At 41.9% G+C, this 14,517-nt stretch overlaps 1 protein-coding gene across 2 annotated transcripts in view; it reads left to right on the forward strand.

Annotated features, from left to right (window-relative positions):
• The window catches only part of MAP2K4 (mitogen-activated protein kinase kinase 4), a 94,923-nt gene that overhangs the window by 45,640 nt on the left and 34,766 nt on the right, over window positions 1–14,517 (forward strand). Inside the window, exons 3-4 of one of the 2 annotated variants that reach the window (XM_035561868.2) lie at window positions 2,664–2,759; window positions 8,785–8,959. In XM_035561868.2, coding sequence (XP_035417761.1) covers window positions 2,664–2,759; window positions 8,785–8,959 — 271 coding nt within the window. The remainder of the gene's footprint in view (window positions 1–2,663; window positions 2,760–8,784; window positions 8,960–14,517) is intronic. The other variant, XM_035561870.2, reaches the window with a different exon arrangement.

The raw sequence follows: 14,517 nt of genomic DNA on the forward strand, positions 1-14,517 counted from the left end.
ATTCAATACAAGTTTATCCATCACAGGCATTTTTTTGCTGGTTTGCGTGACAGAGACCAGTGTCAGACAGGATTTTATATACAAACTGTCAGTATTCATATTTGTGATTTAAGTTGGACTTGAAACCTATGTTTCCAGATGTGGACCTTGCAAAGCACATCCCTGCAAGAAATCCCAAATAAACAGCTAATGTTGCAAGCTGTAGAAATAAATTTTGTTCGATGCCATTCTACATACCAAGGATCACACTACATTTCAGCAGAGCAAGATCTGTGTACCTCATTTCTTTGGACATTACTCACCACTTTGTAGTAAACTATCTTGCAGTTTTCCCTGGCTACTGAGAAGTGAGCTAAGCCCTATGATCTGTGGGTTCAAACTGAAGGAATCAGTCATCCCTTTTGTCTTACCTGAACATTAAGAAGTAGAGAATGAAGAGAGGAGAGTGCAGATTTAGAGACTGCTTTGACCTCGCAAATCATCATCAACAACATCTATTTTCATCATCTGTATATATGAGTGACTTTCAGTACATACTGTGGAGGACATCTAGAATGAATGAAGAGGATGCTCCCAAGGAAATCAGCTGCATAGAACTCACGTAGCGGCCTTTGCTGGAATTGAGTGGATGGGGTGGAGGGGGCCGTTGGCCTGCAGGGCTGAACTGGTTTTGCCGTTCTGCTTGTTTGAGGAGCTGACTTCTGAAGAAGACTAACTGAGCTCATGACATACTATCTCAGTGAAAGCTACAGACATCTTTTTTTGAGATTCAGATGGATGTTCTTGCCTCTGAGTGGGAGGGCTTCTCAGTTTTGGGAAACTTCTGAAAGCCTTCCTACCATGGACTATGGTGACCCTAAACCATGGGCTCTTTTAGAGCCTGTCTTAATTCTCTCCTTTGTGGAATATGTTTGGAGTAAGTCTGGATGGCAGTTGCTCATTTGTACCCAATGTAACTGATGACTTTGCAGACACAAGTGCACATCAGCTGAAAGTGATTGTTTTAAACACAACTTGCGCAAGCAGTGTGAAGGTGGTTGTCATGTCATCTCTGAGGAGTACGAGCGGGTGGGGATGTTCTCTTTAATCCACTTGGGTTTACTTTGTCTCTCTGATATTCTGGGTGGATATTACATACCACTGAGAGATGGGGAGGGTGATTCTGTGGGGCCATTGGCCAAACTCAAGGCGAGCATCCTTAGAAAGCTTACAGAAATTAGCCTCTTAGCTCCTGAGAGTCAGTGGAGAAAACTGAGTCCCGCACATCCATTTCTGGGGAAGACAGAATTTAAAATGCCACGTTACTATCAGATTGTGGAGCATAGGACCTCTGACGGACATTTGCTCTCACTGGCCTGTAGGAGTCTTACCTCTTAAATGAGGGGCACTTTGAAAACGCAGATCACGTTTGCTCCATTTAGTCTTACCAAGAGCTCTCTTTTGGTCACTGAACTTGTCAGATGCATCTCACTGAAAAAGAAATCTTTGTCTTGCAGTTAGGTGATTCTTTGCCTCCTGTCTGTCCTTGTCTGCCACAGAAGAAAAAATACGGCCAGGTACATTTTCTGGAGTTGCACTGAATTTCAGGTTAAGGCGTGCTTTTCTGCCCAAATTTTTCTATCCCAAATAGAAAATAAATCCTGAAGCAGAAATTGTAGAGCTTTCAGCTTTCCTGGACTAGGGTTCGAATTTTATAATGTGTGGAAGTTTAAATTAGTAAAACTGCTTGCTTAGAGTATTTAAAACAAAAAGTTTTCACGTGGTTGAATTAACAAAGTGCTCGTTATCTAGCACTGTCAACTGTTTCCAACAAGGAGCTGGACAAAATCATAAGTACAATTTGCTGACCATTTGTAGATAGCTGCATTGGTCATTTGTATGAGTACTTGAATGCTTGTTCTCCTCCACTAAGTGCTTGTCAGGAGCCTGTCTTGTCTAACCATACTGAGATACCGGGTCCTTGTGTCGGGCAGTGAGATACCGGCAACTGGAGAGGCTCAGAGATACAGAACCTGATTTTTGTTCTTAGACAATGTCATAATACAGAGTGGTAATTAACCTTGGGTTTATTGTCAGCAATGCACCTCTTAAAAAGAAAGGATGTCGTTGTTCAAGCCATGCAAATTTGTTCATTAAGCGATGTGATAAGATGAATGACAAGCCCATCTGGGAGTGACCACCAGTCCTAGATTGGTGGATCCGGGATGGAATATAGATTTTTTAAAAAGATAAATTTTTTTTAGTAAGTTTTGCTTTAGAGACCACAAGAAAAACAGTGCAGTGTTGGCCCATGTGCCTTAGTGACAGACCGTTGCCTCAATATGTAGATATCTGGTTAGTAAATTAAATGCAATGATTCATGTTTTTGATTATAGTAATATTACATTTGGAAATAGAAATTGACATTGCTGTAAGAAAACAGGTTGCTTACAATTTAATGTGTTAAAATACTGTTTGAATCATCAGATACCTACACTGTCTCATTGTTCCCACTGAGAGGAGATTTAGGGGAAAACCAGAAGAAAAGTATATAGCTAACTAATTTTGTATGCTAACCACTCCGTAGGTAGCATGACTAGTTGAGTATTGTGTTATATGTTGTTGTGTCATGTGATAACAGCACCATGTTTTCCTGTCATTTTCACAACTTTTCCTGGCTGAAGTGATATACAAGCAACACTGGGTAGTAATCACATTGTCCCGTTCAGTTTCAAAAGGAGAGAAGCGGACCTCATCCAGAAACTTTCCAGCAGGCTACAGTAAGCTTAACTGTCTGTTAGCCATTGTCAAATATTTTTCATACCTGCAAAAATGGCATCTATTAAAGTAATGGGAATTGTCTCAGAAATAGTGTCATTCCATGAATAATATTTGTGTAATGCTAATTAATGATATTGCATCTCAGTATCATTTTACAAACTACTTAAGAAATATATTCAGATTCCTTTGATACTTACTGATGTGCTCGTGTCTCTGTTTCCTGTTCTTTCATGGATAGCTGAGCATGGCTCAGGAAATGTAATGTTTCAGAAAAAGAGTCAGCATTCTCAGAAGGATTGTTTAAATTAATTAGCTCAGTTTTTTCAGTGTTATTCTGAAATTCTTGAATCCAGTATAAGCTTTGAATACCCAGCCGCATTGCATTCAGCAAATGTGCGGCAGTCTGGCTCATATCCAAGTCAGAATGAGTTTGAGATTAATGTACTCAGTTAAATTCAGTACAGGTTTCACCATGATGAATTGAGAAGTTTCCTCTGTGTCAAGGGCAAGGTTAATCAAAACCTGTTGTAACTCAGTAGTTTACCAGGGGAGCTTAATACAAAATACTGACATTTTAAAAGTCTCAGCCAAACCCCATTTAAGTTAGTGAGAATCGTAGCAGGCTTGAATGTGTGCTGGACTCAAGGACTGTGAAAGAGGCTGTGGACTCTTCCATGCTTTTGTTAATATATATTTTTTTCTTTTCTTTTCTTTTTTTTTCTTTTTTTTTTTTTTTTAAGTTCTGGAGGAGCAGGGAAAGCCAGAGCAACATTAGGGGCACTTGTTCATGATGAAAGTGAGCAAACGTGCTTTTGGTTTTAAACTGAGTAGGTATGAGATGCAGAACTAAATCATTTCCTTCCTTTGATAAGTTTTCTGCATCTCTTCTTTATGTGTAAGAATCTGTTCTTAAATGTAACTGATGAACTGAGCTTCAGGACAGTTTACATGGGTCAGGCCAGAACCAGTTTAGTTCCGCCCCACTTGAAAGGACCTCCATTGCCTGTCAGCTTTTCTAAGCATTTCTTCTGGAGATTTCTTCATGATATTTAAAATAGGGTTGCTATTTTATAAGCATTAGCTTGCAGGGGCTGAAAACTGTTTTATGAATAATGCAGACAGTTAGACAGAAGGTATACAGTCTCTCTGGACTATCTGAAAGACTTGATAGAAATGTGTTAGCCAAAGTCATAAGTCTCATTTTCACTCTGAAGTTATGAACAGTGCATTGTATCATTAAAACTCTGCAGTTTGCATGGAAACTTTAGCTGATTGACCATGTTGACCACAAAACAATTGCTGAAATCTCATCGCGTCAAGCAGCTTTTTACCAAACTTATGGAGAATTAGAATATATTCTCATTAACCGTAGTGTAAGTGGGAGCTTTAATGAGATACTCCCTTCAAAAGATTTGGCCTTATGTAGACTTTTGAAACACAGTCGGACTGTCTAGATCTCTTTGACTCTGCAGGTTTGTTTTATTCATATCAACTCTAATGTTGAATCCCTCAACTTTTTGAGCTTCTTTGCTCTGAATCCTGCAGAACTCTTAACTAAATAAAACAAAGAACTAGTAAAGGAGATGGTGACCCATAGCATCTTTCTGGCCTTGCTTCGTGTCTGATAATGTTCAGTTTTGCCTAAAAAATCAACCAACTTTTCTCTGCTTCTCCCCAAAGTCCTTCTTTTTAATGCTGAAGAAATGCTTGTTTTAAAAAATTTTGGCATCCCTGCAATGAGGTGCTAATAGCAGGGCTTGGGGAAATAACAGCCTGTCCGAGAGCTTCCAAATGTTTTCATGGTTCTTCCCAGGAGGTTTCTTGGGCCTCTCGCTGGGGCAGACCTTCCCACGTGGATCCAGCTCACCAAGCTTGCAATGAACAAACCCATGTCCCGAGTGCGTGTGACACTGTCCTTGGCCCAGCTGCGGTGCCTGGCGCCAGCAGTCTGCGTGCCTCCTGCCAAGCTGGACCCACAAACAGTTTTATTTCTGACAAAGGGCAACTGTTCGGAAGAGTTGTTGTCTTGCTTGGTGTTCCTAATCCCTGGAATAACTGCTGTGACAAGCATAGTAACCATCTGCAGTAAGACCAATACTTTGGTGCCTTTCAAGTGCAGTAATCACAATGACCTCCAAGAGCCTAGGAGCACTCTTTATTTTTTACTTTTAAAACTTTTTGGAGGCAAGACAAAGAATTAGAAGTTCAAGTCCTGGACAAGTCAACAACACCTCTGGTCCCCTAGGTGCACTTGAAAATCCTACTTGTAACTCTTTGAGGATTATGTGAATCTAGTCATCTTGTCAAGATTTTTAATGTATGGTTTAAAAAATAAAGCCGCACAAGTCCATTTTAAGCATTCTGATCATTTGGAGTATTTATGTCCAGTTTTGCCCAACATTCCTAGCCTTAGAAAGATTCAGATTGCACAGTTTAAAAAATGAAATGCTAGAAGGAGACCTATGTCTGCCCAGTGCTGTGCAAACTAATGAGCGCTAAAGGCAGTGACGGAAACTGACTGCAACCTGATCTGTTGCAGAAACAGGAACTGGCCATTAATTACTTTTCACCTTCACTAGACACTATTCTATATGGTTACCTCTCTGATATTTAAAGCAAGCTCAGGATTTAGGCAGGTGCTTTTTATTACTTTGGGAGTTTGTCTGCCTTGTGGATTTATCTACGTATGTATCTACAGTAGTGCAAATCCAGCGACAGATGTACTGCATCGGTGACTTATTTATTCTTTATTCTGTTTTACATCAGACAATTCCTCTTTTATGTCAGTGCAGAGTCTGTGTACTAGATTTGCATTTTTGAGCTGCTTTCCTGGCATGGAAATAAATAAATAAACAAACATATATATATATATATATATATATATATATATATATATACACACATATACATTTATATATATATATATATACACACACACAACTATTCTGGGGGGATTTACACTGAAAATTTCCTGATATAAACAACCATCATCTTCTAATGCTAAAAGTAATCATTACATTCCAGTTATTGACTCTTAAGTTAGGCCATGCTGCTTAAAGGAAAACTGCATTGTTTACATCTGACAAATTACCTAAATGAGCAAAATCTATATTAAAATGTCTGATGTCTGTCAAGCTTGTCATTTGGTTATTTGATCATTTCCCTGGGTATTTGGAGGGGAAAAAAAGGCAGGATGTCTGATTGCGATACAAAGCAGATGGCATCATAAATACATAATGGAAATTAAGCCAAGCTAAAATGTATGAGATTTTTTGAGTGGACTGTGCTAATACATTGCATTTTAAACCTCCGGGTTCCTGGGAGCTACATTGCTTTGCACCAGCATACAGCTGCAGAGGGCACTCAATGAAACCTGAGGGCGGGGGGGGGGGGGGGGGACAGTATTTCCTAGCTCCTGTCTTCTTCCCTGCTGCCTGAAACAACCATCCCACAGCTGTGGGAACAATGGCATAGATCTGCTTTCACACCACAGCTGGGGAGAAACAGGCTTCTTGTGTAACAAGAATATAATGAATTCAAATTTGATTTCTCTTCTGATATAGAGTAAGAAAAGCAAAGTTTTCTGGGCATTAAAACAGACAAAGGGAAGATTGGAGACAGGTTTATTTGCTTTCTTTGAATAAACCATGTCAACATCTAAAGTTTTTTTAACTTTATGAAAACTTAAATAGGAAATATTGTTTCAAAATGATCTGGAAAGGGTTTGCTCAGAAAATCCGATCTCACATTTCACTCTCCTGGAAGCACCTCTTTGCCTTTCTTTTTCCTTGCCATTTAGAGCAGGATTTAGCTCTTGTTGAATGGTCTTGCTTCTTCCTGCCCTCCAGTTGGCAGGAGGTAGGCAGGAAATGCAATGCTTGTTGGCCGGTCCCTCCTCAGCATGTTGCTCATCACCTACATTCTTCCATCAAAACACGAACTATTTTTATGGTACTGACAAAGTGGTATGGTTGAGCAGTTAGATGGTGACTGATTCATGCAGCTTCCAGTGTAAGCTGCCTGCAAGACAGCTGGCAAGTCTGGAGGTCATGTTTCTTTTCCTTTTTTTCTTTTCTTTCTTTTCCTTCTTTTCCTTTCCTTTCGTTTCTTTTTTCCTTTCTTTTTTTTTTTGTTACTTTACTGCCTGATTTTCATTCCTTGCTCTTTAGTAAATAAATTTTATGGAAAACCCCACTAAATGCACTATTTTAATTTGAGGAATCAAATGCACAGAAATTCAAAGAACGTAAATAGTGCTAATGAAGGGGTGCCACCTCTACGGGCTGTTGTGTTCGTCACATCTGTGCTGTGCTGTAGCACTATCAGTAGGTTCCTCAGATTTGTTCTTAAGGGCAATGAAGCTGGAGGGACGCTTTAGAGAATAGCAGATTGAAAATCTCAAGCAACGCACTTTAGAGATGGGTAATGAGCAGGGAAGGACTGCTTAAAATTGGTGAGAGGAGCTATTCAGTAACAATGTTCATTGAATGGGTCAAAGGTTCAGGAAGTGCAGCTGCTCAAAGCCCGGAAAGTGCTAAACCAAAGTATCCCAGGGAAGCCAGAGTGCAGCAGATGAAGCCATTTGAACCTTAGTTGCTCCAGTAAATTGACCTTTGGACCTGACCTCGTTGCCCTCACAAAACCCAGGTTCCAAATAAAACGTGGTGGAGGTTGGGTCCACTATCACATCCAACTGGGTAGTGTTTGCAGCTGCTGATTGACAAATGCTCTGTTGTGTTTACCAGTTTGGAATCAGCTGTGGCATGTTTATTCCTCTGGCTGATAAACTTGATAAGCGTGATGTGTTTGGTCAAATACCTCATGTATGTTCTGCTCATTTGATTGGACCCTGGACAAACATGTGGTCGCTTGATCAAATGCTCAGGTGAAGTGATCAGAGTCCAAGGGATGAGTTTGACAGAATCTCCCTCGTTCACAAGGCGGTCAAAAATACCTGCTGGCTTTAATATCTGTGTGGGATTGGTGTGCCCTGCAGGGGGAACTGTCTTTAATACTGTTAATGCTACGTTAAAGTAGGAAGTTCAGGCTTTTGGCATACTTCATGACCAAAGATGTGTGATTCATCTAATTAATTAATAAAAAATGAAATTTTGCATGGCATTTTAGCGTGAAAAGTGTTGAAAATACTTGTGCATTTCCTACTAATTCAGTAATGCATTGCTGCATTTGAGTGAGTAATTGGAGGCATCTTAAAACAACTGTTGAACTCTTCTATCTTACAAATTTGGGGCATTGTTCTGTTTTTCTTACATGGACAAATCCTGGTGGCTTCAGTAGAGACAATTTTTGCCAGAGAACAGTAATCTAGGCATTTGGTAAAGATGCACTTGAACAGGCACTTTTTGTTTTCATATGTCACAAACAGCTTGTATTGTTTTTTATAAGTTTAAATTATTGGCTCTTTATTTGGTTTTGTTTGTTTGTTTTGTTTTTTCAAATAAATTAAATAATCACCTAAAATGTTTTTAAAATTAATTGCAGTTTTCCATTAAGAGCAAGCTCTCTTTGTAAAGTTCCCTTGATACAAACATAAGATCTTGTCCATATTGAACAAAAGCCTGATTAAAAGCAAGGCAGTTGCTGCAGAGTGTAATGGTGTAGAGCAACAAAAGCTTTGGGAAGATGGGGCTGGGGAGTGCTCTTCAGACTCTTGGTTCTGCATGTTATCAGATCCTGCTTTAAGCTTAATGTATTTTGTGCAAAGCAGAAAGAACTGTGTTAATGACTGATTAGAATGACTCTAATAAATGAGACACACTGAATTTCGTGCCACAGCTGGAGAAACTTAGCATTAATTGAAGCTGTGGGCAACAATATGTCATTTTTGATTTAAGATTTTCCCTCACCCCTGCATCCCCCACCCCAACCAAAATCCCTCATGGAGTCAGATTGTTGCTGTAGCTTTTGTGAATCCCTCTCTTCTAATGTTTAATCAAGTGCTGAAAAGAGAAATTTACAGACTATTTAAAATGTGGAAAAATTGCTTCCCAATATTTTTGACAGAGAGAGACTGAGAACACACAGCATTGAATCATCAGGAAAATTGAAGATTTCCCCTGAACAGCATTGGGATTTTACAGCAGAGGACTTGAAAGACCTTGGAGAAATTGGACGAGGCGCTTATGGTTCTGTCAACAAAATGGTCCACAAACCAAGTGGGCAAATTATGGCAGTTAAAGTAGGTGATGCCCATACTTACGTTTGTACTTCAGTCCATTAGGGATGAAATGTGATGGAGAATTAATGTTCTTCCATCTAGCACCCATCTACTGCTCTTTTCTATTTATTTCCAATATAAAGGCTGCTTTTTGCTGAAAATGCATTGTATAATGGGCATATTGTCAAGTGATTTGTGAAGCTCTCATAATTGCTTGTGCCCTTTCGAAGATGCCTATCAGGAACTTACTGTTTTGAGGGGATCATGTGTCTCTGGAGACTGATAATGGGGTATGGGTCTTTCACCTCTGGGTCACTGGTTCAGATACAGACTAGGTTGGTAGTAGGCACAAGCTGACATCCCAGCAGCTTTTCGGTGTCTTTTGTGAAATACGGTAGTGACTTTAAATTTGCTTTTTTTGTAAGCATGTGCCCATGATGTAATAATTAACAGCCTCACCAAGAGGGGGCTGAAATGGGAATCTTCTAGGGAGTGTTTTGCTCTTGCTGTTATGTGATGGAGTATATTTGCTTTGTTCTTACCATGCTGGATCTACTGTGGAGATGGGAAGTGTACTGTTTTTCAGGACTATCCATTTTCTACCTTATGCTACCCAAAAACTCACCATGAAAGCATGAACGTTATGCAACTTCATTTCCTAGCTGGGCAATATGGAGTAATCTTTGTCTTGCTGTAGCAGTGCTTCTCACTGGGTATTTTTGAGGAGCTGCGTGTCCATTGAGCTGGGTTTGGTGGACAGCATCCATTTTCTCTCTTTCATGTCCTTTACTTTGCTTGCTGCTAGGTGGTAGCTCATGACATCAATCTTTTAACTCTGGTGATGATATCAACTGTAAGTGCTCCCATGAAAGAGTAGAAGAGAGCTTTGAGCTATGTAGAACTTGGTGTCACTCTCTTTTCATCTCTCTCTGTCATCTTTGGAATATTCTCTGGTCTGATCTGGAAACGTTCACTCCTGCTGGTCTCATGTGGCAGGTAGACATGTCGCAGTCCCAGCTCTAGCTACTACGGTTATAACTCATACTTGTCCGAAGCGTGCAGGGTACTGGAGTAACCTTTGATATTCTCCAGTAAATGTTGACTTCCTCATAGTGGTGGGATCATTGGCCAGGTCTCACAGCTTTTTGGATCACAATGCAGTGATGTTTCAGTGTGGGTTTTTTTTTTTTTTTTTTTTTTTGAATCCCTAAAAGTTTCCAATGGAGCTAGAGGTTGCCTGTCACTAAAGATCTGTTTCTCCTAGTTGCCTTTGGTGGAGCTTCTAGATGGAGTTTGTAGATGAAGGGCTGAAAACCACCGATGTGGTGAAATGATGCCTGGGCACCTGTAGCCTCAAGCCCAGAGTATGTGACCTGGGCAACAGGTTTTGCTATTATAATCATGATGGCTTTGGGTTATAAAAAACTACCTATAGCTGAGTGGGGTTGTTTTCAAAAGCTCTGCAGTGGATATAGTTGTGTTGAGAAGAACGCTTTGTTGGGCTAGCTAACGTTTCTGAGAAAGAGATGTGTCTGCTGGTACAGATATTCTCTTGTCCCAGATTGTGTTTGCAAAGGGACTTTGAGGATGGTAGAAAAGTAGTGTCAGTGTGGAGGGTCTGCAGTGCAGGTACAGCTCCCACCTGCGAGGTGGGAAGCTGCAGTGCTGTGTTCTTGAAGCACACAGCTGGAGGTGACGTTGGACAACCTGTTGAGTGAAGAGAAGTGGGCTGAACCCCAGTGGGGTGCTGGGCTTGGGGGCTCACTTTTAAACAAATAAAACCTCATACTTCTACATTGTCTGAATGCTGAAATGTCAGGGTTGTGGGCTGGGATGATAACACCTTCTTTTCTCTGAACACACCCCTTGGGTGGGCACAGCTATGCCTGCGGCACCTTCTCCTCCCTGGAGAGAGAAGGAGGGCTGGAGGGTCTGGGCAGCTGCATCTACTTCTAAAATGTTAGTAACAAGGGGCCTAATGGGGATTAAACACAAAACTGAGCAAAGGAAAGCCCGTGGATGGAACAGTGTGTGAGGTCTCCAGGGCAGAAACAGCTATTCCAAAGCTTGGATGGTGCAGTTGTAATGAGATTTTCAGGACAGCTGATTCTGAAGTAGTTACTAGTTCATCCCAAAGTGCTCATGTACTCAAAGTACTCCAAGCCTTTTCTTTCTCGGATGGCTGTTGCTTTTGGGGCAATCTGGGTTGTGCATTAACCTGCTCTGTCTTAATCTGCCTTATGGGCCATCTGTGTTTGGGGCTGTTCATCTTCTGCTCTCTCTGTTTCCCTCAAGCCTATGGTGTCCTGATGGCTTATGGAGCTGTTGCCATCTGAAGACCCAGCTCCTCACCTGCATTCATATAAACCAGCTGCTCCCTATGGTGTTTCTTTACCCTACAGGCAAACACTTGTTTTATTCTCTTTCAGCTCAAAATACTTCTGTAAGAGAAAAAGGTTTAGAAATTACCTAGGCTTTTCCAGGAATATCGAGGTTGTTTGAGAAAAAAACATGTCAGTCTAGTGATTTGAGGTCCTAGCTATGATGTAAAGGACACCTGCTTGCAACTTGGTGGTGTGGCACTGTGCTGTGTGCATGGCATCAAGGACACTGAATTTCAAAGCCAGTGTCTCTGGGTATTTGGTGGTGCTGCTGTGCCTCTCCTATGCATCCCCAAGAGCTGATTACAGTAACAGCAGTGCAGCAGGCAGATCATCCTTGGAAGGGCATTCAGCAAGAGGAAATAGGTTTTCGGAGGCTGCAAGCCAAAAGCTTTTGGCTGTTCTGTACTGATGAGTGAAGCACAGAGATGGCTCCAGAAGCTGCTAGTTAGATGCAGAGAAAATTGCTGCGTGGGCCTCCTCCAGCTGCTCCTTCATTCTCCTCCATCACTACCCATGGCAGATTTCTGGATCAATCAGGTATCTTCCCACTCCACTTCTTCCTGGAGGGCCAAGTCCTGTTTGCACTAACCATCTTCAGACTGTGGCTTGTCAGCCCCTTCTCCTGCACACAGTTTCAAATCCTGCTTGTTGGACAAGGGTGCTGCACTTATATAGTAAAGAGCAGATGAAGATTCATTCCTTTCCTCCATGCTGGAGTTTTCAGCTCCTGCTGCACCCAGGCAGCCTGGCAGCTTTGGGCACTCATCCTGCTCAACTCTCAGGCTTGAGCAAATGCGGCTGCTGTAGCAAACCCTCAAATCCTGTTTCCAGCCCCTTCCTATGTCTTCTTCTAGCTTATCATGCCACTTCCATGGTGCTTTGCAGTCTTTGGTTCCTTGAAGTGTGGTTTAATTTAGCCTTCTGCTTTCACTCTGCTTGGTGTCCTTTGTTTTCCCTGGGCTGTCCAAGCAAAGCCCTTTTGCTGCCCTTCTGTCTATGCTTCTTACCACTTCAGGAAAGCCACTCGGTCTCTACTCCTGCATGTGCTGAAATATCACCAGAATAACTTGAGCTCTGCAGATGGAGGCACAATTTTGTTTCATTTTCCTCTTTTATGCAGTTTGGCTTGATCAGTCAATGTATGGATCTTGGCAGATGTAATCCTGGCACCTCTAATGAGGGTGTCTAGTTGCTGCCAGGCCCCTGGATGAGTCAGAAAGCTTTCATCTGGTACTCTAGCGTCAGTGGCGGAGGAGGAGAATGTGCCTCTTCGTGTCGCTGGTGTGAAACCACTTCAGCAGAGCTTTAGGCTGACGGAGTATTACTCAGGGAGAGGCTTTCATGATGAATTTTTGTGCCCAGTCCTGCTCCTCCCTCTCCTTCAGCTTTTGTCACTCTGCGCCTCCAGAAATACATACTTAAATAACAGAAAGCCGTGGCATGTGTCTGCAGGGGCGGGCTGAAGGCTGGAGCAGCAGGACATGGCTAGAGGAGCAGGCAGCTCACACCTGTGAGGCTGCTGCTGGCTGCAGAGGGCTGGGAGCTGTGATCTTGTATGGAAACAGACGGTTGTGGTCTTCGGTGTGATGCTTTTTGTTTTTCTCCATGAAAAATGTTTTATTATGTTTGCAAGATCATAATAAGAATCATCTTGTTCATTAAGTCCATTTTTTCTTACAGGTCTTCCTAGAGATTCAAAGTTCCTGTTTGCTCTGGGTCAGCTGGCATTGTGATCTTCCCTCTCACTTAAAAAACAAACAAACAAAAAACACAACCAACAGCAACAAACAAAACCACTATTCATTTTCTTGAGCATTTATTGACATACAAGCTCATGACTCTTCCAGGTGGGATAGAAAACAGCCCTGTTCTGTCCACTGCCAGCTCTGTGCACATTCATCATTGCAAGGCCAGTTTTTACATTAACTCCTCACTTCTTGGCAGGTTTCTCTTCCGGACTCTGTTTTCCCTGAAAGCAGTGTCTTCCCTGGCCCGTGTTTACCTGCGTGCTGCAGCACCAGTTCTCTGTGATATTGTCTAGTCCAGCTTCCAGTTCCACCCAGTTTCTTTTGACTTTATTCCTGGTTTCTCGATTGCTCTTCAGTCTGTTTTTGTTCAGTCTGTAGCAATTCGTGTCTCATGAATAATCTCCGAAGCTTGTCTGCTCTGCAGAGAGCCCTGGTCCCTTCTCAGGATCTGCTGCACTGCTGTCACTCCTGATCTTATCCCAGAGGCTTCACAACATGTCTTGTTCTCCAGTCCTCTTTTGTATGTGCCCTCCAGTATCACCATATGTTGTTGTAGCTGCTCTGGGGAGGGTTAACGCATCTTGTTTCATGAGGATACCACACATCTGAAGAACCAGACTGTCTAGCAGATCAGAGGATCTTCAGAGAACTCCCGTTTTATTCAGGTGAATTGTTTTTCTTGGGAAGCTCACCAAGCAGCTGAGGGTTGTCCTTCTGTCCTGAAGTTTCCCTTTAGGATGATGATCATTCACACAAAAAGGGTCTTTAAAAAATCCTTGGAATGCTTGGCTTTCCAGACTGATAAAAATACATAAATGAAAAATCCCCCAATCTGAATGAATGCTAGGAACTATTCTCCTTGTTGGAGCAGCATCCTCTGCTTACTACATAAATAGCATAGGTAATACATAGTGTGGATTTTATTAGCCAGAGTACTTAAAAAGGCCTTAGGAGGTTTTCTTGTTTGAAGAGTTCCCAAGGTAAATTATCAAGCATTTAAAATAGCCAGCCTTTAGTCTGTACAGTAGTGTGTGTGCCAACCAGAAGCCTGAGCGCAACAGCGAAGAGCCTGAGGTTGGCAGGAACGTGCAGCTCACCTCTGCGCTCACCTTCCTCTCTCCCATTCAACCTCCTGAACCCCTGGGTGCTCGACAGGCCTTTTCTTTCCAGCAGTAGGGAACACCGGGACCTTTGGGTTTCAGTATTAGAAGCTTCTACCAGTTTCTTCCTCTTCCAGTTCTCTTGCTTTGACCTGGCTGAAGAACATGCTGTCCAGAAACCAGCAGAATGGCTTTTGCTTCAGTTGACCTTCAGGCTTCTTGTCCTTGGCCCATGGAAAAGTCTTGCACCTCTTATGATTTTTCTGCCAAAAATAGCTATGACTAGGGAGTAATAGTAAAATAGTAAAACTGGAGAGGGGCATTTTTTTCCTCAGTCCTTTTGTTCA

The sequence above is a fragment of the Cygnus atratus genome, chromosome 18 (genome assembly GCF_013377495.2).
Source record: "Cygnus atratus isolate AKBS03 ecotype Queensland, Australia chromosome 18, CAtr_DNAZoo_HiC_assembly, whole genome shotgun sequence".
NCBI lineage: Eukaryota > Metazoa > Chordata > Aves > Anseriformes > Anatidae > Cygnus > Cygnus atratus.